The 24,189-nt window shown below is 37.9% G+C and overlaps 1 protein-coding gene and 2 pseudogenes across 2 annotated transcripts; all 3 read right to left on the reverse strand.

Moving 5' to 3' along the window:
- Nucleotides 1-260: 260 nt before the first annotated feature.
- Nucleotides 261-6,203, reverse strand: LOC149014910 (putative disease resistance protein At5g66900). The gene is made up of 5 exons (XM_089155982.1): nt 5,477-6,203; nt 4,578-4,978; nt 3,473-3,825; nt 1,498-1,622; nt 261-1,373 (listed from the first exon to the last, which is right to left on the reverse strand). Exons 1-5 carry the CDS (start codon nt 6,129-6,131, stop codon nt 553-555), a joined length of 2,355 nt encoding a protein of 784 aa, XP_089012108.1. The 5' UTR covers nt 6,132-6,203; the 3' UTR covers nt 261-552.
- Nucleotides 6,204-7,944: 1,741 nt separating this feature from the next.
- Nucleotides 7,945-9,426, reverse strand: LOC149014911 (uncharacterized; annotated as a pseudogene).
- Nucleotides 9,427-21,224: 11,798 nt separating this feature from the next.
- Nucleotides 21,225-23,663, reverse strand: LOC149014912 (senescence-associated carboxylesterase 101-like; annotated as a pseudogene). Its single transcript, XR_016173665.1, has 4 exons — nt 23,526-23,663; nt 23,084-23,430; nt 22,449-23,012; nt 21,225-22,373 (listed from the first exon to the last, which is right to left on the reverse strand). The product of XR_016173665.1 is annotated as a senescence-associated carboxylesterase 101-like (transcript).
- Nucleotides 23,664-24,189: the final 526 nt, after the last annotated feature.

The raw sequence follows: 24,189 nt of genomic DNA on the forward strand, positions 1-24,189 counted from the left end.
AAGAATAAAATAATAAAATATCTCAAAATTAGAACATGGTTTTGTTTTTTCTCACTCTCTCCGACTCTACACATTCCTCTACCTCCTCTTTAACAAGATTTTAGGATTCCCAAAAGTAGCCCAAACCAATAAAAGCAAGTTGAAATCAAAATTAGACTTGATATATATATATATATTTTACAAGGTAAAGCGACATCAACCCAACACCAGACTGATACCAAAGCTATTTCTTGCTACATTCTATATTATGTCTAATAGTAACGAAAAGAAAACTCTTATCACTCATTACCTGTTGTCGTAATCTTTTTTATTTTTCTGAAAAACCTATTATCATAATCTATTATTTATAAATAGGTACCAAACATAAATATAAATTATGCCAAAAAAAACCTTAGCAAATCAAGTATATAAAAACAAATTACACACCAAATCAAGTATATAAAAACAAATTACACACCACGGAAAACGAAATTAAAGCAAAGTACAAAACTCCAACAACAACAGATAAAAACATAAAATATCCAATAACATACAGCACAAGGCCAACAGAAGTCAGTCAAGCTGGAGCCAATCCAAGTTGTTGTCCTTTTTAAGTACAGTTATTTTCGGAGGACTTGATGATACTGATAGACGTTCCCATAGTCTAGCTTTGTCTTCGTCGCAGACCACCTCTTTCAAATGAACAAGGTTCATGACTGAATGGGGTACTTTTCTCAGACGTATGCAACCTCTCATGTCAAGCTTCCTCAAGCACCGTAACTCACCCAGCACAGAAGGCAGCTCTTCTAAGCTGCAGCAATCTGATATATAAAGGAATCTCAGCTTCCGGAGTTCTTTAATTGAGTCTGGTAACTTACGTAATGCAGTACACCCATGCAGCCTTAATGACTCTAGCTCTGCTATGCATCCAATTCTCTCAGGTAATGCAGATAAGCTATCACAGTTAGTAATGATAAGTCTCTCTAAACTGATAATATCACAGATCCATGAAGGCAATTCTACCAGACGATGGCAGTAATCAATGTTGATCTCAACAAGATTAGGTAAGACCTGGTATGCGTTGACGGAGCACTTCACCAAAGCTTGGCCAAAATCACACATAACTAAAGATATCTTCTGCAAATTCGTAAACGGCACTGTGAATTCATGAAGGGAAGGAACCAAAACTTTCTCTAACCTGATCCTCTTTAGATTAGCCAACCCATGAATTCTCATGAACCTGCTTAGCTCTGCATGGGTCTGTCCTCGGTTTACAATGATAAGATCCTTCAGATTCCTCATCTCCTCCATAAATGGGGGTAATTCATAATTTGTTGTGGGGGAATTCAGAATCATCACCTCAACTTCAGACAAGCTTTCTGGACGCATTTCACCTACAAGATTCAGGCTATCACTTGTGATGCAGAGAAAAACTTAAAAAATAATAATAATAATAATAATAAATAAATTCAAGAAACAAGACAACAGTTTAGCATGTTAGAGTGAATATGACGAAACCTGTGCTCAGATAAACAAGTCTTTTACTCTGTTGTTGCTGGCTCTCATAGATAGCCAGTTCCCTGAGCAGATCATGCTGGGTAACGAATAGCTCAGTGTAAACATCAGTCTCCATTGCAATTTTCCTGGTGAAAATGAATTTACCGCTTACAGATAGAAATTAACCACATGTAGACAGGACTAGAACACTGTCAAATCTGTTGTTTGAAGAATATAACAGAAAAACATTTACAAAATCACCAAGGCAATACAACAGGTTATTCATGGGGCTCAAATAATTTAGTGGAGTTGAGATTTAATTAGTTGTGGACTGTTAACAAAGACAAATAATTCACTCATGCTTTGGAAGTATGTTGTTGAACAAATATAAGAGAAAGAAAGAAAAAAGAAGAAGAAGAAGGGAAAGAAAAGAAAAGAGAAAGAAAGAAGAAAAGAAATAAAGAAAAGGGAAAGAAGAAGAAGAAGATGAAGATGAAGAAAGTTTACTGCATCCTTGCAGAAGTTCAGTGTTGATCTAAACAATCGATAGATTAAGAAGTGGTTGACTATACTTGCTATGAAGAAAAGGATTAGAGATATCAATACAAAATTTGAAACAGCACCATCTTGGTAGTCAACGTAGACAGAGAAATAAAGATCAACTCTTAAGGATATGGATTACCTGTTTAGATTCATTGTATGTAGAGGATAAGGATGCCGACCTATCATGACTCTACCCTAACTAAGCATACCATTCCTCCTAGCTTTGAGTCATCATCAATAACTGGGGATGTATATTGACAGTGCACTTCCTTCTATGGACTCAAGCACTCTCCTTAGTCTTGGTTTGGCAGGTTCCAAAAAGCCAAAGGGACGTTTGAATACAAACAAAGTCATGCTAATCACACCCTGTTTACTAAACAAAAGGCAGGTCACATTGCTACTCCAATAGCTAATGTTGACAACATAATTATAACTGGCAATGACGATACAAAGATCACTATATTGAAGATTAAGTTACCAACAGAATTAGAAACCAAGGAATCAAGATCTCTCAGACACTTTCTTGGGATTGAGATTTCCTGATCTAGCATTGGTAAGTGTTTATTTCCCAAAGAAAGTACGTCCCATCTTGAAGAGAAAGTAATGCTTGAGTAAAAGCTTGTAAGTCCACACCTATTGAAGCCAATAATTAACTAAGAGGTCAGGGAGGCAATCAATTAGATAAGAAACAATATCAATGTCCATAGGGAGCAGATATATCTCCACAACCATATGTTAATCTATGCTTTGTGAGTTGTAAGCTGATCACCAGATGACAATAAAATAGCTCATCTTGAGGATGTCTACTGGACTCTAAGGTATTGAAAGTCAACCCTAAGAAAAGGCATCTATAGGTGGAAGCCTTCGGCAAGCTCGGCTAATTTCTGACAGTCAACCTCAAAATATTGCAGATTCTTTTGAGGTTATCTGGTTACTGGGTAAGTAAGAAACCATCCATAGTATCCACATCAGATGCTTCAACCAAGTATAAACAAAGATATCCTACTTTCAGATCAGCATAGAACCAAGCAAATTGAGATAAAAAGATACTCCATCAAAGATAAAACATGAAGAAGGTATGACCTGCATTCCACTCATCACTTCAGAGGATCAATTTGCTGATGTATTTTACTAAGGGATTGACATCTAAGTCATTCCATCCTATCATATCCAAGCTGGGCAAGACATACATCTGTGAACCAACTCGAGGAAGATTGTCTAGGATACAGGTTACCTTTCCATATTCAATGCATGTAGAGACTAAGGATACTGACCATACTGTGACCGAGCCCTGGCTAAGCATATCATACTTGTAATCCATATCCAATTTATAAAAAATAACCTCCATCTCTTCGGACATACCATTTCATCCTTCACTATTTCTTTCTCAACTACAACAAATACATCCAATGGAATTAACTTTTGATTAGAAAGATAAAAGAACTACATATACCTGCTTCCAACCAACTTAAGAAGATTTCGAGATTCAAGTGCAAGGAGAATGGTAAAGGCAACATCTTCATCTTGTAGTCCATGAAGCTCGCACCAAATATCAAGCAGAACAGAGGCAGGGATCCTTTTGCCCTCAGGAAAAGAACCCAAGTCCAGAAAGCACTTCCGGAAAATATCATCCAATGACTCCAGACTCCAAGAAAGACATTTTCTTAATTTCTCAGAAAAATCAAGAATGGAAGCACCTTCTGACAGGTTCTTAGCCATGATTCTCCATTGCACTGGAGGCTCTAGGGACAATGATTTGGCAATCACCGTTATAGCAAGTGGGAAACCATAGCAGCACCCCACTATCTGCATATTAATATCAACAAGTAGAATTAGTCATAGTTCAGGAGAGACTGGAGAATGATAGAATAATAATTCAGCTGAATAAATTAAAAAAACTCAATTTCCTTACCTAATCTGCATCAGATAAAATTGAACTGGGATCTTATAATTTACTAATCCATTGAAATCCTAACCTCACATTTAGCCCATTTTTTCCGATGGTAAACATAGATTCAAACTCATATTAGCAAAGACTTGTATTATCACACAAATGTTTGATTCATGCATACTTTTGAATGATGCAACCTTGTTTGACATGAAACTCATCCAATTATTGGGAATCCGACTTACGAAAATTAAGATGAATGACCTTGATGTCTTTAATATTCCAAAACAAGCTACAGACAAATTATTCTACACTTACAGAAGTTCATGTGATCAAGACTTTCAGCTTCTTACAGAATCTTTCTCTTCAAGGTTAAGAGATGGATCTCATTCGATCATCAAAGGGCACAAATATTAGGGTGAACTATTCTTTTATCACTTTCACCTAATTCTTAATCTTCTACAACAGTATCATAGATTGCCTCACTCAATTACTTTTTACTTCTTCATGTGCGAATACATTCTAAATAATATACCAGAAAGTCAAGTGTAGATTTTGAATTTGCTCTGTTATTGTTTTATAAAGTTATATATGCATATGGAGATACTAATCTAAACAAGGATCCATTATACAAGCATGTTGTTGGAATGTTGGGTAATAAACAATGTACCTCTTCCTGAAGTTCTTCATCTGGCACAGAGTATTTGTATTCAGAAACTGCTATTTGCTTGAAGAGTGCCATGGAATCTGGTGTTTCCAACGTTTTCAAAGTATATTTGGAATGATATTTAGAATCATATACATTGAATGCTTCTCTTGACGTAACCAGCAACTTATATCCTTCTGTTCTGAAGAAAAAATTTTCAATAATTGATCCTTCCCGAACATCATCTAGAACCAACAAGAGTGGCTTTGACCCTCTCTCCTTTAGAATGTGATGAAATTGCTTTATTGCATCTTCTTCCCTAGGTTTGGGCGCCACACTACTAATCTTTGCAAATATTCTCTGAAGGATGTCCAAGACAGAGATGGTTGAAACAGTCAGGAAGAATATTTCACCCCCGAATTTTCCTGTACCAACACAGTATGATAAAGTTCAAAAGGTTTAGTCAAATCTATTAATTAAACCAAAGGGAAAGTTACCACAACATAGCGCATGGGTATCTGGAAATACATGGGCTTGAGGCAATTCAGTTTTGTCAGTCACGGTTCAGTTTGAGATAACAAATTTTAACTTCAAAAGCCTAGCAAATGGGTTTCGAACTTCTAAGATGGGTTTGGTAGTCAAGAAAATAAACATTGCTAACTATGGAGGTCAGGAAAAGCATCATCTGGATTTTACAGGACTAGTTTTTGTGGTCTGTGACAACAACGAAGATGAAAGAACAGAGTTTGCTCTAGGTAAGTAGGAAAAGTGTTCTACCCCTGTGAGATGGCATTCCACCCATTCCATTTTTATGAACAAAGAAAAGTAAAGAAAGAAAACAACAAATAAGTCAATCAGAAGAAGAAGCTGGCGAGGACGGGAAAAAGGAAAACAAATTGAAGTCAATGGAATTCATTTCTTACCCCCAACCTCTTTGTCTCGGCAAAGCATGGCAGCTAGTGTCGACTTCCCACATCCTCCAGGGGCACATAGTCCCAGCACAGAAAGGTCGTCTTTGAACAATTTAGTCTTTAATTCTCTCAAAGCTAAGTCGAATCCAACAACACGATGAACTGGGGGATCGGGAACCGCACACAAACCCGAATCGAAGCCCTTGCTGCTATTAGTTTGTCCGATTTGCAATGCGTTCATATCCCTTCCAAGCTGTTCAACTTTATTAAGAATCTCGTAGTTGACACCAAGAATCTGTTTGTTGTCATGCCAGATGTCAACCTGCAACTCCCGCTGAAAGAAACTGAGAATAGCTTCGTCCAATTTGGTGATCTGACTGGAGAGAACGACCCTGAGGGGAATATTCCAAGACTTGACCGTGGAGCACCTATCGACGAGTTGTTTTCCTCCAGCCAACCTACGCTGCAATTTCTCGACCGACTTCCGCATACGAGCATCTGGCTTTAAATCCATTTTTTTCACCTTCTCAATCACTTCAAGTACACCGACGAGAGTATCACGGAGACGTTCAAGGTCTTCCCTGAAATTAACAGCCTTTTCGATACATTCTATGATCTTACGCAACACCTCCCCGGCGACGGCACCTAAGATGATTGCCTCCGCCATGTCTCAATCTTGTGAATCCAAATCTCTAAACTCACTTGTAGAGTTCTTCCATCAGGTCTGTTCTTATAGAACTCTAAGTCTCTAACTCATTGACTGACTTTCTGCTACCGTCTTTGTCCTATTTAGAAAGGGACACAGTAATCTTCCAGGAAACTGCTCGTTTCACTCATTAAAATTAAACAATATTTTTACTGCATAAAAAACTAGAATTTCATTAAAATTTTAACGAATACAACACCCAGCTGACAGAAACTCAACCAACCACAAGATCGGAATTGGGTTGATACCCGATCAATCGCACCCTTCTAGTTAAAGCATCCGCTAATGCCCTTGGAATATACAAGAATTTACAGGATATAACAGAGTTCAAAAGTAAAATATCCTTGAGGATCTGGAGTTCTGGACTACATCTAATGGTAGGGCCCATCACGATTAAATAAGTAAAAAACAATAGCTTCATTGTCAGAATGGACATTTACTCAGGTTCACTGTATATCGCCGACACAGGCGACAATCCTATCGCTGGGGGGCGACAGGGACTCCCCCGCAGAGAAGACATTTACCATATGATCGGTGATATATCGCTAGGGCCCATCACGATTATATAAGTACGAAACAATAGCTTCATTGTTCGAATGGAAATTGCGATATACCAAAAAGAATGGACACGTAACGCGTTATCTCATCTTGAATATGATAACGCCTTTCGTTTGATTTTGCTTGGGAGCGATTTTTCGTTTACTTTTTGCCAAAGGGACCCCGTGTCCGTCGGCAACAATATGTGAAGCATGAACCATACTCAACATAATTGTATAATGAATTGTAAACTTTAGTACATCTCTTTACTAATTGTGTTAGTGTATTTGTATTCTCTTTGCATATTTACATTAGTTTATATGAATTTTCCAAACTTCCAGTTTTGCCCGCATATAGCCGGACATGTGCCAATTATAAACTTTAGGTTAGGTGATGTTTTAGGTCAAAATAAGCACTCCCAATGTGTTTATTGGCCTGCCAAATTAGGGGATTACACGTCAAATTGAGGGAAAATGACCTGAAATACAGTTTCAAACAGGGGTTCGATTTCTAAGGGAACCCACCACAAAAGTCGAGTTCGACTTTAGAGGTGATAGAGTCGCCAAGCCGTGTGTTGCCTTAGGAAAGGGCAACACGGCAACATGGGTCGACATTTCGAACTCTGCATTTACTTTACCAAAAAAGAATGGACAACAGTCACAATGCAGTGGAACACTTTCTTTCTTTTTTTTGGTAAAAGAACACTTGGAGCACATGGATTTTAATTTGATGCTTAAATTAAATCTTTAATGTCCATTATGAGTATATATAGTGTACACCAACTTAAGTAAGAATAAACCGTTTTTTACTTCAAATTAATCGAACTACCTTGAGGTTCAATTCGAACCAAACCAACAACAGTTTTTCATTTAGGAAGCAAGATTCAAAATGGTAAACCCCATGTTCGTTTTCATCTTTTCTACTGGGTGGGAAGACGAAAGGAACCTTTGGTTTTCCCTTTTCCAAAATGAGTGGTTTTCAGCTTTGGATTCTCCTTCGAACGGAGCTAAAGAGCTTTTGGATTTTCCCTTGAACAAAGATAAAGAGCTTCAACGAAAGGTGTGTTAGTGAGCTAAAGAGCTTTTGGATTCTGCTGGTATAGCTTGAAGGATGAAGGAAACATAAGTTTCAACCCTCCCAACAGCGGTTACTCTAAATCATACAACAATTATCTCTTCTATTATGATCAACATAAGCTTCAACCCTCCCAGCAGCAATTGCTCTGTAACACACACAATCATTCTTGATTTTTCCCATGTGTATGGCAGAAAAGAACCTTACACCTGCACAAGCGCACCAGAAAAATCAATTTCCACAAGGAAATTCTCGCTTACAGGGGTTAATTAGGTGTAATAGGAAGAGGAAATGAAGGAAACAAACCTGCAAGTTATGTTGGGGCAGCCCTCAATTTTCTTTACACGAAAATTGGAGCTTGGACATTTTATCCACTTGTTCCTTGCAACAAGCTCACCAAATAGGATATCATTTTCATCTCCCAACTGCTCTGTCTCATTATAGTCGGAACCCGCATGCCATGGAATCTTGCACTGAAAGCAAAAGAGTTTCTTGTAGTTGAGACACTGTGTTCTTGTTACAATATCTCCCTCACACTCATTCAGGACTAACGTCGAACACTCGGTGAACGGGCTGTAAGCATACAAGCTTTGGTCATGTGACCTGTTGCTCCAAAATCTGACTATAGACCAACTGGTTCATTCAAAGATCGAACCTGGTTCTCAGTTCCTGGAAAATGAAGAAAGTGAGTGAAGGCCGCCTCTAGGGACGGGAAGCCACCTCCAATGATTAAGTCAAATTCTACTGAAAACAAATCCTCGTACAAAAGAGTAAATACTCCCAGAAGACAAAGAGAAAATGTCTTTTTGGGTAATTGCTGGAGAGTAATTTACCAAAATTAATGTTCTTGAATCTTAACCTTCTGTGTAGAGTTGTTCGTGTGTATATATCATACTCATACCTCTGAGGTGGTGAAGATATATTGTAGCCATTGGATTCCAGAAGGAGGGTGGTGATGGCCTAAGAAGCGTAGCTTAATCAAAAAGTCAAACTCTAATCTTCCACAGGAAGCTTCAATACAGCTGTTCATAATCCAACCAAATAAGCTGATCAGATTATCACTGACATAGATATGACAGCAAGTCCAATCTTCGGTAGACAAAACGGTAGGGTGTAGTACTCGAGTAAGCCGTAGGCGAGTGAGAAGCTTTCTAGCTGTCAATGAGCATTCAATGAATCTCAGTGCATTTAATGTGAAAATTAATGCGCTGATTGACATCTGAGAGATACGCACAGAGTCCTCTGACAACGTTACTTTATCTGAGAAGTAACTTGTCGGGTGCTCGTTGAGAGGTCAGCCGAGAAGCCTCTTGTGATAGCTGGCTGCCACCAGGAGGCGCTCTTCTTAGCAAGCTTTTCTACTGAGAAGTGTCTCGCTGAAAAGTGCCTTACGAAGTTAATGAACCAGGACCTAACAAAAGTATTGTGTTGGTTGGTTCACCTGAGCCTAGAGGTTTGAGCTAAACATTTATAACATGACCTAACAACAAAAAAAACTCACATAACACATCACACCATTTCTCGAACAATCCGGCTGAGATAATTGATCGGCATGAGAGGGATCCAGGAGCTTATCATAGTTAGTGGCAGGGCATGACAAATCTGCTATATGTTCTTCCATCTTAGCTTCTATATACTTGGCAATACAATGTTAAAATCAACCTACTTTGCACAATAAAGGGGCATTCAAATTCCTTAAGAAAAATATATTTTGATACAACTTAATTTATTTTCATGTTCATATCGAAAGATATAAACAATGTTGCTGATTGCTATTCTAACTTCTACGAGAACATGTGTATGACAAATATCTGATATTTTTATTATTTGCCTTATACCTTCTATCCGTTTTTATTTTTCCAATAGGTGACATGTTTATTTTTTAAAAGAAATTAAAGAAAGACTTCAATTGACGGATTAAAATATTAATATTAATTATGTCTGAATGAATTAGATCATAAAAAATAGCATAAATATAAGTGAATGACTGTGTAAATAAATTTTACTATTAAATCTATTGAATTAAATCTAAACCGTATATGATGGATGATTTGGATTTAATTCTACTAAATTTGATGGTAAGATTTTTAGGACCGTTTAGCTAAACAATTTATACAGCCGTACAACCACCACCTTTCCTAAAAAAATAAAAAAAGAATAAAAAACTTTATACGAGGGATTAAAATTTATCGTTAAAAATAATATTAAATTCTATCCAAAAAAATTAAAAATAATATTATGGAAAGACTTCATGCATTGACGGATTAAAATATTAATTATGATTATATGCCTTGATGGATTGAATTGTAAGAAAATATTAGGGTAATTTTCATCTGTACCCCCTGAGGTTTGGTCTATGTCATTTTTAGTCCAAAAGAACTGAAACTTTGCATCTGCCTCCCCTGTACTATAGAAAAAATCAATTTAAGGGCAAATTATCACTTTCATGACAAATTTACCCTTTTTTTTAATTTAAACAAAAAACATAGGAAATAAAAATGAAAAAATAATTAAGTTAATATTCATTTGTGATTCTCGAAATTCAGTTCTTGAGAACTATAGCGAAACACCACAAAGCAACCGTCTAAGAACATCAAACACTTGAATGTTTCTTCATTCAACTCATTTAACTTTGAATCCCTAACTTAAAGCTCTCTTGCTTCACGGGGCTACTTTGGAACACTCAGGTAAGTGGAAACAAGATTCAAGGATTTGAAAAAGGTAAATTTTCATTAAGTGACGAGAAATCCGAAGAGAAATAAAAAGGGAAAAAACCCTAGTTTTGAAAAAAAAAATTATCTAAGAATTGCAGAAAGGTTGATGGAGGCGCAGATATGACTATATGAGAAACCATGGCTAAAGTCGAAGATGTTGTGAAGCAATCATTGGGGATTTGGGAGAAGTGTTATTGGCATGTGCCATTAACCGTCATGGAACCAATAGCCGGGACCGCTAGCTTGGAAATACGAACCGAAACACTTCTCTTCGTCTTCTGATGCCACAGAACCGTAAACGAAGTATCATGACTTTAAACATCGGTTCATGGCGAAAGACGATAAGAAGAAGACAAATCTGAAACATCCGACGATAAGAAAGATGTGATTCCATGGCTCGAAGATAAGACTGCGTCGGAGAAGACAAATCTGAAACTTCCGACGATGAGAAAGATGTGATTCCATGGCTGAGGGTTAAGAAAACTTCAGTGGGGGGCGACGCGAGGTTCAAGGGCATGATGTTTCGATCTTAAACAACTCTTTTGATTTCGAGTGCTAACAATCGTATTTCTCTGGTTCAAAGATTTGAATTTTTATTTTTATTTTTATTTTTATTTTTATTTTTATTTTTCATGTTTTTTTAAATTAAAAAAAATAAGGACAAATTTGTCATAGAAGTGATAATTTATCCTTAAATTGACTTTTTCTATAGTACAGGGGAGGCAGATGCAAAGTTTCAGTTTTTTTGGACTAAAAATGACAAAGACCAAACCTCAGGGGGTCCAGATGAAAATTACCCAAAATATTAAAGAAAGACTCCATCCATTGACGGATTAATATGTTGGTAAGTCTATGCTTGGATGGATAAGTTTCCACCTGCTCCTCACCGACTCTTTTTTTTTTTTTTTTATTTATCAAACAATGACATTAAATTAACCAAGCTGGGTTAAAGTACCCATCAGAATAAGATACATTGTTGAACAAGCAAAAAAATGGTTGCAACCACCAAACTTTGGAAATACCTAATAATCTAGATCCTTTAGCCAATAAATCAGCATTACTATTAGCTCATCTAGAAATAAAACATATATCTACAAAGTCAAACAAAACTAATAAGGATCTAATGCTCTCAAAGATAGAAAGACAAACATATATCTCCTCCTCACCAACTTCACCACATAGAATTCAACTATTCGTTTCATATTGAGCTAAAAAGGAGATCTCCCGCATAGTGGCAGCCTAGGAAATATCTTAATTTAAAAAATAAAAAAATTAAAAAAAATTCTTAATTTTGTTGACACTTTTTTTTTAAATATTCTTGATTTATGGTAAATTATATATAAATCCCTTAAATTTGCAATCAATTATATATATATTTTGGTGTGCCAACTCCGATTTTCATCGCTTTGCCTTGACTAATCCGGTGTTCGACCGGGTCGCACACCTGGCTGTGGTGGGTGAGTCTTCGAGCGGAGATTTTTTGCATCCACAAGGTTTCAATATTTAGGGGTTCTATATATAATTTGCCCTTAATTTATATAAGATTACCTAATTTCTTATAAATAAAAAAAGTAAGGGAAAACAAATGGATTAGGGTGAGAGCAAGATTGTAAAGAACTGTTAGAAAAATAAAGTTTAATAACTAATAGAATAAAGAATTGTATTATAGTTCAATTACTAATCGAATATTGCTTTTTACGAAAAAACTATTACCCTCTCAAGAGGCTATAAAGTTTGTATGTGTGATGGAGATTTTACCCTCTCCACTTCGGTTGGATACATATTTTTTTCATGGCAATCACATTGAGGATTGGTGGACTTTTATTGAAACTTTCTTTTAGCATACTAGTAATTTTGATTGGGTGCATACTACTTGGAGTGTAGTAGCTTGGTTAGTTTGGAAGGCAAGAAATGCTTATCTGTTTGAAGGGTTTGAGCCTAGCTTAAATATTTTTATTAGGAGACTAAATGGTTTGTTATAGGATATTAATGGCCTTTATTTTGAGGTTGCTTCTATTTCAGTCACATCTGGCATGTTTGGTTCTAATATGTTGATTGCTTCATCAGGAGTAGTCTTTAATGATCTGCATTTATGAACGTTTGAAATTGATGACATCTATTTTTTTCATGTTTTCTCAAATGGTTCATGGGATCCAATAACTTCTCGAAGTGGTCGTGGAGGGGTTATCAAGACATCCTCTGGGTCTTTTATCACTGCTCGTATGAAAGCAGGTTGGGCCCTATCCGCATTACAAGCGGAGTTGGAAGCGATGTATTACATTCTTCAAGTTGTTTCTACTATAAGGATAAATAATATCAAGCTCTTCTCTAATTGTAAGGCAGTGGTTTCCAGTTTAAATGGTGATTCTGATGGTCTGGATTGACCTTGTTCTAACTTAGTTCAGCTTATTAAGACTCTTTCGATGGGGTTTGACAATTGTATTGTATTACATATTTTATGTGTAGCAAATGTTTCTGTTGATTTGTTAGCTAGTGGGGCCCGTTGTTTCGGTATGTCTAAAGTTTGATGGATGCAGCCACCACTTGGGCTTGATAATTTGTACAGTGTTCCTGCTGGGAGAATTTCCCCGGATTTGTTTCTTTAAATGAAGTTTGTATATGTTTGGCAAAAAAAATCCAAAGAGTTTATATATAGGGTGAAGGAAAATTACTGGTGTCTTTACTCTACTTTTTAAATTACTAACACAACTTTAGACTTTGCATCAAATTACTAATGACTCCCTTTGTCATTTAAAGTTGTTTATCTTTTTATAATAAATAGAGGTTTTCATTTAGTGAAATCTAAAAATAATAAAGAAAGATTTAATCCTTTGGCAGATTAAATACCATTTTAATGGTTATGCTTGGATGGTCTTATAAAGATATTAAAGGAAGACTTCAATTGACGGGTTAAAATATTAGTAACAATTATGTCTGGACAAATTAGATCGTAGAAAATCATCAAGAAAAGAAGACTTCATACATTTAATGGATTAAAATTTATCTTTAAATTGATTAGGTCGTAAAAATAATATTAAATATTATCCAAAAAAGTAAAAATAATATTAAAGAGAGACTTCATTCATTGACGGATTAAAATATTAATAATGATTATATGCTTAGATGGATTGAATTGTAAGAAAACATTAAAGAAAGACTCCCTCATTGAACGGATTAAAATGTTGGTAAGTCTATGGTTGGATGGATAATTTTTCACCTGCTCTTGACCGACTTGAAATGAACATGAATTAAGAGTGTTAATGGGTACGGTTTGAGTACAGTACTAATTGTGTATACCAAAAATCAAGACAAGCCGCCCTTCAAGATTGAAATTTCGACCAAGATTTCAAGTATGACAATCTAAAATTTCGACTTAAATGGGCAGCACCCAAGCAATTTAAAAAATCCATACACCTTCCCCCTTAGACATCGAGACCGCACGTGACTTTTTCTTTTAGGTCTTCACTTCAGTTTAGAAAAGCCGCTTTGAAAGAAAAAATAAGACAAAAATAAAGAAAGACTTAGAATACGTTTTTACCTTTTTCCAAACAAAGCCTTTGGAAGTTGAGGGAAATTACTATAGTTTTTCGGATTTATCCAGAAAACGTGCGATGCACGCTGATGAGCTGTGTACGGTGACATCACTTTTGGTGACATCACGTTTTGGGTTTTTGTTTTCCTACATCACAAAAACTAAAAAAAATAGAAAAAACACAAAACACAAAACCAGTGGTCGTCCACTTGATCTCACCATAGGCAGCTTAGTGTTGAACAATTAATGCACAACATTGAAGCAAAATCATGCATGCTCTAATACCAAAGGTCCTATGCATTTTTACATGGATATTTCTTCATATCGATATTATTTGTTTCAAAAGTGTTATTATTATTATTTTTTTATCTAAGGTTCATCAGGCCAGTTTGTGTGAACGTTGATTACATCCTTGGGGGAGAACTTTGTCATCCGTAAGAGTCGAACCCATGACCTCTCTACTGAGAAGTATGGATATTATTATTCTACCAACCCTGCTGTTGTGGGGAAATATGGTCCCGATCCTTCCCCCTCGGGAGAGAGACACCCCCACTCGGGAGAGAGGCACCCCCCTCAGGAGAGAGGCACCCCCCCTCGGGAGAGATGCACCCCCCCTCGGGAGAGATGCACCTCCCTCGGGTTGATGATTCTCTTCCCTCATAAAGGGTCCCGAGTGCCTCACCCCGGAACCTCTCTTGGTTATCTGATTTCTTCCTTGAAGAAGGTCCCGAGGGCCTCATTCGGGAGAGACACCTCCCATGTGGGATGGCTCACCTCATCCCTGAAGAAGGTCCCGAAGGCCTCATTTGAGAGAGACACCTCCCTCTTGGGCAGGTTCATTTATTCGTCGGAGAAGTGCCACACTTGGGAAAAATATCCAACTCTAGCATTTCTCGAAGACTCTCTTGACTAAGTCAAAAAGAGTTAGTTACGCATAAACACTCAGCATATCTATTCCGAGAATTGGGGAGGTGAGTCATCATAACGGCGATATCAGGTGCGACAAAGAAGGAACCGTTATTCCACTACTCCACTCACTCCTCAACTATCTATCCGGAATCTAAGGAATCGCCGCCTCCAGGTAACTTCTATATAAACCTACCTCCAACATGGAGAAAGGTAACGAGAACTTTCATCTGAGCACTTACTCATTACGTTCTTGAGAACTCTCTCAAGAACCTTTATTGTTACCTAGGCTGATTTGAGCGTCGGAGGCGGTTCCCCGGCCAAAACTAGGCCGGACCGTTCTTGCTTTCTTTGTGTGTGCAGGCATCTCAGTTATTCCAACTTGGTTGGAGAGCTCTTAAGGTGGTCATCTCAATATCCGGCTCTCGAAGAAGTTCTATACGCAACACCTGCATTGACAAAGTGCAAAGTGCAACAGCATTTTACATTGCTGTTTCTTATTTTAAGTTAAAATCAAGTTGGGTTCTTATTATTGCAAATATTATGTTTCGAACATACTCAATCTAATAGTATTTTGAAGGGATTATCATAAGAGATGAAATGACCATAATATTCTTATCTTAAATTTTAAAATACAAAATTATACTCATATCATATTCTCAAATTCCATATAAGTGGGTGATAGGACATCTTATTCACCCTATCCAAATCACCTACCACCATCTCCACCACCAAAAGCCACCCACAACACATAAAAAATAAAAAATTTATTTAAGGCCATACTAAATATATGGACTAATCTACATGTCTCCTTTCCTAACATTTTTCTTGAGGTCATCTAAGGTCTGCCCTTGGTTGTTCTAATTCCTTCAATCTGGGTTGATCATGATCATGCTACCTCAAACAACTAAATTACACTATTGGATATCATACACTTCATCATAAGGAATATTGAAAGCTTCTCAAAACATTGAAAGGACTCACAAATTTTTTAAAAAGACTCAATGCACTCTTAGCACAATTCTTAAATCTTTTTGAGCAAATTGCACTAGCACCCCAAAATGGAGGCCTTGCCACCCCTCACTTTATATTTAAAAAGCGTCGAGACCCCAAAATTGGATTATCATCGGATATATTTGTCTAATTTGTTACTAAAAACCTTTCAGACACTGTTTATTATAGAGGTATTTTTGAAAATAAACAGTGATTTAACCATTTTCAGTGATAAACAATAATTTAACTAAAGGAGCTCAATACCTGGGTCATTCAGACACCGGAGCAACAATACTGACTCTCAAAGCTCCTAGGGTTCACATTTGATATGGTGTACAAACCAGGAAGGGAGAATTCAGCCACCAACGCCTTGTCCAGGAAGCCCGACAGCACCGCCACTCTATTTGTGTTCTCCCTACCATCCTTTGGGTTTCTTAATATTTTATGGCAAGAAATCGACGAAGATGTGGAACTTAACGCCATGAGAGAGAAACTACAGGGAGATCCACAACGAATTCCAGGTTTCTCAACATGCAAGGGAGTTCTATTCTATAATAATCGGTTGGTGCTTCCTGAGAACTCCACCTTGCAACAACAATTTCTCCAGGAATTCCATGCCTCACCCATTGGAGGACACACCGGCTTCCACCATACCTACCAAAGAGTAGCAGCCAATTTATTTTGGATGTGTATGCGTCAAGAAGTAAAAGACTACATAGTAGGATGTCAAGTCTGCTAGCAAATGAAAGCCACTACCACAGCTCCAGCAGAGGCTGCTGCAACCTCTACCGATTCCGGCCAGGGCATAGGAATATGTTTCCCTCGATTTCATTACAGCTTTGCCAAACTCACAAGGGAAGACAATCATTCTCACGGTAGTGGATCGTTTGACAAAATATGGCATTTTGCGCTCTGCCGAGCCACATAACTAGCAAAAAAGTTGCAGAAAGTTTTCTTCAACGAAATAGTTCGGCTCGATGGAGTGCCCCTCTCACTGGTCAGTGATAAAGATCCCATATTTATTAGCAATTTTTGGCAAAAACTCTTCCACCTCATGGAACCACTCTGGCAATGAGTAGCACGTATTACCCTCAATTTGATGGACAAACTAAGGCACTAAACAAATGTGTGGAAATGTTCCTTCGGTGCTATGTTGCCGATAATCCAACAAGATGGGTTCGGTATCTCCCTCTAGCCGAGCTATGGTACAACACAACGCATCAAACATCGGCAAGTATGACACCATATGAAGCTCTCTATGGCTGATAGCCACCCACGCTGGCACAATATATTCCGGATACATCCTCAAAAGAAGCCATCGACTCAAAGCTACAAGATCAAGCTCAGATCCTCCACACCTTGAAATCCAACCTTCACCATGCCTAAAAGCACATGAAACACTTTCTTGACCAGTGCCGAAAAGATCTGGAGTTTAATGAAGGGGATTGGGTGCTAGTTCAACTCAAGCCATACCGGTAGAACACCGTGGTGCTTGTGCGTTAATCGAAGCTTGGTAGAAAATGCTTCGGGCCATTTTAGATAACACACCCATTGGTAAGGTCGCTTACCGATTAGACCTACTAGAGATCTCCCGCACTCACCTTGTTTTCCATGTCTCACTTTTGAAAAAATTTGTGGGAACCCCAACGGCCCCAACATTGCCACCCACACCGACAACGGAGCCAACACTGCCACAACCCTTGGCTATACTAAATCACAAGAAAATCAAGAAGGGCACCCAATTCATTAGTCAGGCCTTGATTCAATGGAAGGATCTACCACCCAAAGAAATGACCTAGAAGATATGGTAATTCTCCGGTGGGTATTTCCGTTAATAAACCTTGAGGACAAGGTTTCAATGGATCGGAAGGGAGATGTTACGGTGGTTGACTATTCAACAATTGATGAGATGGCCTTAGATGCAACACCAATAGGGACCGCTGGCACCCACTGTGAGGACCATAGCAGCTCCAGAGACCACGCCAGCTGAAACCCTTGACAACCTCCACCAGACACAGTATGCAACTCCAATGAGAGAAAGATCTCTCCACTAGAGGAGGAGGCTGATCAATTTGTAGGATTATGTGTAGGGAAATCAGGGGGAATATCTATTGATAGTAGGGGAACTTTTTGATTGGGTAGAGAGGAATTTGGAAGAATTGAGAGAGAGAGAGAGAGAGAGAGCTATAAGAACAATGTAATGGAAGAAATGATTATGAATGAGCTATTATCTTCTATCTTTTCTCTGCTTAAGGAGGAACAATGTAATGGAGGAAATGATTATGAATGAGCTATTATCTTCGTCTTTTCTCTGCTTAAGGAGGTGCCATCCTCGAATCTGGATGTTGTTTTCTACAGCTGATCGTAACAGTTTCCTCTCACTTGAGTAAATGTGCCACACTTCGTCTTTGTAATTTTTCCTTTGCCATTCCACCATATCTTCAATAAAGCTATCCTTATCATGTAAATTAAAGAAGGATTCAGAGGGAGAATTCAAAATCAAAGAGTAAAGATTTTAATCTAAGGGAAAATTTCTGTCTCCCTGTATTTACTCTAAAATCTTTCACCTTTGATTCTTCAGAAAATGAAAAAAAAAAACTTTCACCTTTTATTTTCTTCTGATATTTTAAAATGATCAAGGCACCTTTTGTCTCCGTCACTTTAGTCGATTATATTGAGTTTTTTAAGGGTTTTATAAGGTGTAACTCATTTGCGTGAAACTCTTGGTGCCTCCCTACAAGGGCATTGTGCTAAAGTGATTATGAGCATCAAAAGTTTGACTGAAATTTTCAGTCTCATACGTTTCAAATATGCCTTTAGAGAGGCAAACCAGGCTGCTGATTGGATGGTGAAGGAGCTAAAGGTTCCAATGAATTATTCGCTTTTCTTTCTGGACCCCCCACATGATCTAATGGAGGTCCTACAGGCAAACAAAGTGATTAGCATAGATTGAGCTCGTTGTTAGTTCTTCTAATTCCGTTTTGTACCCAAAAAATAAAAAAATATAAAGAAAAAAAAAAAAAAAAAGAATTGTTATATTACATATAATTTAATCTATAGTTTTTTAAGGGGGTCTACTTAAGTTATGGCTAACTTAAAATGAAAAATATTACAGACTGCCTATACTAGATTTTTTTAAAATTTAAAAGTTAGCCACTGTTAATTTTTATGTTAATTTGAAATTGAAATGACCTTTTTGCTCATAATGGGTGTTAACTTGTGATCATGACACGTGCATTAACTTGTATCCAACGATTTAAATCAACAATACAACGGGATATTGATAAATATAACTTTTATCTTTTATATCGAAGGATTTTAATACTTTAAGTTGGAGGTTTGCATGTTCTTCAATCTTTCCATTTTGCAACATGCTGCAATCCATTGGAAACACGATTTTCTCTTTTGGATGTAACTAGGTCTGAATTGAGCTGAAGAATCGGATTTATATGGCACAAATTCGATTTTGTAAGATTTTTTTTGAATCTGAGGTTCATCTGGGCCAGCTTATGCGCACCATGACTAATCCTCAAGGGAGCTTTATATAATTAATATAGGCGGGCTTCGACCCTAGCTCCAAGGGGATTTGAATTGATTTTGTAAAGTTGTTCAAGACCCAAACACATAATACCGAGCTTTTGAGATTTCTTACCTTAAAAATGAGTATGGGGAAAAGATCATACGTTGATATTCAAGGGTGAGGATGGAAATAGACCGAAGAAAGGACTCAAACAAGTACGAGACCCTCCCGGAAAATGCAATCAAGACAATTTTCCTTTCATGGCACCAAGTTATAGGCTAGGGTTCATGGAGGAAATCATCACCAAAGATCTTAAATCAAATAATTTAATTCGAACCGTAGGATAAATATTGAGCCACTGAAAGGATGGAACGAGAAAGATAAAACACAAGCTTAAAAAAGCTTCAGAGAAATACAACACGAAAAAAGAAAATCAGCTGAAGCCGAAATCTAATCCAAACCTAAGTCAACATAAAGAACGAAGGAAGTCTGGAAGGATGAGATCCTCATCAGGCTGTCTGTGTGGAGGAGGGGATGACAAAATAAGAGTTGTGATTGCTGCTGAAAAACAGACCAGTTGCATTCAGATGGGAATTGGCTACAATTCTAGAAATTTGAAGCAAATAATTTCTCAAATCCTTGGCTTTTGAAATTCTCCATGTTTACCTGAAAAAAAAAAAACTTATGAATCCAAAAGAATGTAGGGTCCTCCTCATTAATGGGGAGGATGATTTTATCTCTTGACAACAAGTGCAACATGATCTTCATGTTGAATGGAAGGAGAATTATACTTTGAATTCTATAGCTAAAAATTTTGACATTAATGTCAAACTGCCTTAAATGCACCAAATTGAGACTTTTCTTTCTCAACCACTTTCCCCCCTCTATTTAGATTAGATTGTTTCGCAATAAGTTTGAAGGCAAGTGAGGTGAGAGATCTTACAAATGAGCTCATCAAGTGTAGAGTTCTGAGATTGAGTGTAGTATATCTATGTTAGAGTGTTGAAAGTGTGAGTTGAGAGAGGGTGTACAATGTACAGGGTTAGGTTTGGTTATAAATCCAAGCACTATGAAAGGGTTGTATTACTACTTTCTCATAGTGAAAGGTCCTATTACGCCCGTAGATGAAGGCAAAGCCGAACCACATATATTGTTGTGTCTGTGCTTCTTTTGTGATTATTTACTTTGTTATCTTTCACGTTAGTCCCACACAAGTACTATTCACGTGAGCCCCACATCGGCACTATTCACGAATACATTTTTGTATTGCTTTTATGTATCGATATTTTACACAGGAGGGAAAGAGTGAACCATCTGCGCTATCGGTATTTTTTCCCTAACAAAGACAACACTTGGGATGCACTTCTTGTCAGGGTTTTAGTGCCAATGTGAATTGACAAAGTTAGAGGCGGAGAGTTGTCTAGTGAGTTGTAGAGGTTAAGTTGAAGAAGTAGGGTTTCAAAGATGGGCTCTCGTAGGTTATACTGGTGAAGGAGGGTGGGGGTTACTACACCAGTGTTCAAAAGTTGCAGCGGTGATGGATTTTCGATGGCCGAAGTCGGAGGAGGAGGTCTGTGGTGGTGAGAGATTCATCTGCAATGGGAGTTGCGAGTGAGGAGAGATGATAGAGGAACAGAGTATATTGAGAAAGGGGAGAATGATCCAGTATTGTATTCATTCGGTTATTTTAAGAGACGTATTGTCTTGCATTGAATACTGACAAACAAAATCCAACTTGACAAAGTTAGTGAACCCCTGAGGCTGCTCCATAAAGACCATGTGAAAACTAAAGTTTCATTAAAAGAGAATTACAAGTACAAGCCATATATAAATGAGGGACACAACAACAATAACAACAACGACGACGACAACAACAACAAAGGCCATATATAGAGGCGACAGATAAAGAAGAGTCTAGAATGCATTAGACAATTACAATGGCCATAAGTGACCAAATTTCAACATTTTGGATATACTTCGGTATCAGGAATACTGATGAAATGTCCCTCCGGTTCAACTTCGGTGTTGTGCATCATTGTACTGCCAATGGTCGAATTCAACTTCAGTACTGTCCATCACTTCCAATGGTCGAGTTCAACTTCCAATGTTGTGCATCACTATACTGCCAATGGTCGAGATCGAATAAATTTTAATCTCAACCACTGACAGCAAATGTTGAACATTTACATTGAAGTCAGCCCACCCTCATTCATGTACTTTGAAAGGGGAGAATTACCATCACGTATTGGAATTGGAATTATCACATACGCATTCCACCATTTCATGAAGGTGCTCTCCTTCAAGAATATCTCTGGAGACACAGCCAACCTATTAATCAAGCCCATCACATCCTTCTCAAATTTAGTCAGGTTTGCAATATCGGATTCTGCTGGTTCAATACCGGCTTCCAGATTCGACTTCACTGAGTTGGTCAAGATCATAGCCTCCTCCACATCTGCCCAGAAGCAAGAATCTTCTGTTAAAGTATCAGCAGTCCTCTTGTTGTGTTGTTGCTTTTTCTCCTGCCAATCCTCCAACACTTTATAATGATTTGCCCGCCCTTTGTTGCGGTAATCAGTGTTGCCTGTGCCGTAATATTCAGCAATATCAAGAGGTTCGACCATTCTCCTGTAGGTTGTACCAGCTTCAAGCTGCCTCATAGGGGGTTTCGTCACGGCTTTCTCAACCACTTCTTTCCAGTATATCGTGAGGAAAGTTCTACATTTTCGAGCATTTGTATCACTTCTGTCGTCCTTCCCGCTCTTAAAACGGTCATAGTAGCCCATCTTGGTAGCGAAGAGCTTCTTGTACCACTCAAGCTCGGCCATATTTGTCTTAAATTCGTTTAATTGCCTCTCACTAGCGTTATTGACGTTGTCTTCGTAATTTTCCCTTTCCTCTTTCACCATGTTTGTAATAAAGCTATCCTGTATTGTGTAAAAGAAGGGATTCAGGGAGAGAATTCAAAATGAATGAGAAAAGATTTTAGTCAATGAGGTTACCCGCTGGTTTCTTTGAACTCCAATTGCGTCGAGTTGAAGTGTTAACCCGGCTCGTAATGGATCGTCGTCGCTCAAAGCCCATGGCTGTGAAGCTCCAGTGGAGTTGGAGAGAATCATCTGATGGGTAAGATGTTTCAATAGATTCTCATAATCCATGAGGCTGTTGGGCATCTGAGATAGTCCTGCAGATTCGGTCGTCGTTTCCAACACTTGGAGTACTGAATCAGGGTGATCGAAGCAGGCACAACCTGTTGATGAACAGAGAAGGTAGGTGCCGAAAGGCTTGTAGGTTTTTTCTGAGAGGAAGGTTCGAGGAATGAGATTATCCCCATATGAGGCAACATGGAGGAACCGAGATTTCCACGAGGGACGAACTTGAATGGCTTTGGAGAAGCCCCCATCACCGAGTACTGGAGATCCGAATGTGATGCAAATGGGGAGGCTTGCAGGATCTGCTGATTCTCTGTTTTGAAGCAGCCATAAGCAGAGGAGAGATGCAACCCATCCTCCTCTAGAGTATCCTGTGATAATCAATGTCTTCTTCGATTCCATTGTCTCTGAACACTAGAGAAAGAAATTCAAAATAATTAGTCTGATCACTAAAGATAATTAACCAGTATTCAGATCATATGTACCTTTTTGAAGAGGTCTTCATCCTGCCTGAGGGAATGGAAGAGTGAGAGGGCCTCTGTATTGATACAGAACTGTTGCTCTTTAACTCCAAGGAAATGAAAATCAGATAGATTTGTTTCCGTAGTATGAGGACAACTTCGATGATGGTTCCCCTGCAACTTCACCCCCAAAAGCTATAATTCGATACTTTGGGTTACCATCACATATCTTGTATGGAAGAGAAACATTAGACGACGACAAGATCCGTGCTGTATTCTGGGTAGAATCATCGTTTATTAATGCCGCCAACGAAAGATGGGGAAGACGAGAAGCCAAGACGACATCTCCTAATTCAAATCCAGAGCTAAACCTGTGCAGCAGCAGGAAGAGAACATAGTGAATTCAGTTCAGTTTGTGAAAATCGCAAAGGAAAAGAGAGCAGTGACTAAAGGAATTTTCACTTACGCTTTCTCATTTGGTGGATTCATTTCAATCTCAATCTCAATCTCAGATCGTGATGAATGATGTAACTCAAGAAGAATAGGTTTGAGGATATGGAAGCTAGATCAGCTGAATAAATAACTTTCACACCTCCACACGGTTCCATTTCACGGTTCCATTTTTCTTAACCGAGAAGGAAAAAGAAAATTTAGAGAAATGAAATGATTAAGAATGGTAGAATATCAACCATAGGATTAGAATATGACATGTCTTCACCAACCGATGGAGTATTGGAAAGAACGAATGAAAAACAAAAATGTTGGATTGATATTAGCAAAAGACAACACCTCTGATTTCATGTTTAGTAATTTCTAGGATTTTGTCAAATGCTGGATTGATAGAATGGTAAGATCTATACTTATCAGTAGAGAGGTCATGGGTTTGATCCTTATGGATGACAAAGCACCCTCTAAGGATGTAATCGGATGCGTAAAAAAAAAATTCTAGGATTTCTAACATAAATTACATGGCAAATATTTGACCGTTGTTTGTTGCCGCAAATAAAAATCCTTGAAATCCACGATCGTGCTTTAGAGCTACATAATAATTGAGCAGCATTGAGCTGCCGATAGTCGAGATTCAAAGCTGTGGTCGATCTTGACCACCCGCTTTGCATTTTTTCTTCTTT

This window comes from Hakea prostrata, chromosome 5 (genome assembly GCF_041222555.1).
Source record: "Hakea prostrata isolate BN-2017 chromosome 5, UWA_Hpros_2, whole genome shotgun sequence".
In the NCBI taxonomy this organism is placed as follows: Eukaryota; Viridiplantae; Streptophyta; class Magnoliopsida; order Proteales; family Proteaceae; genus Hakea; species Hakea prostrata.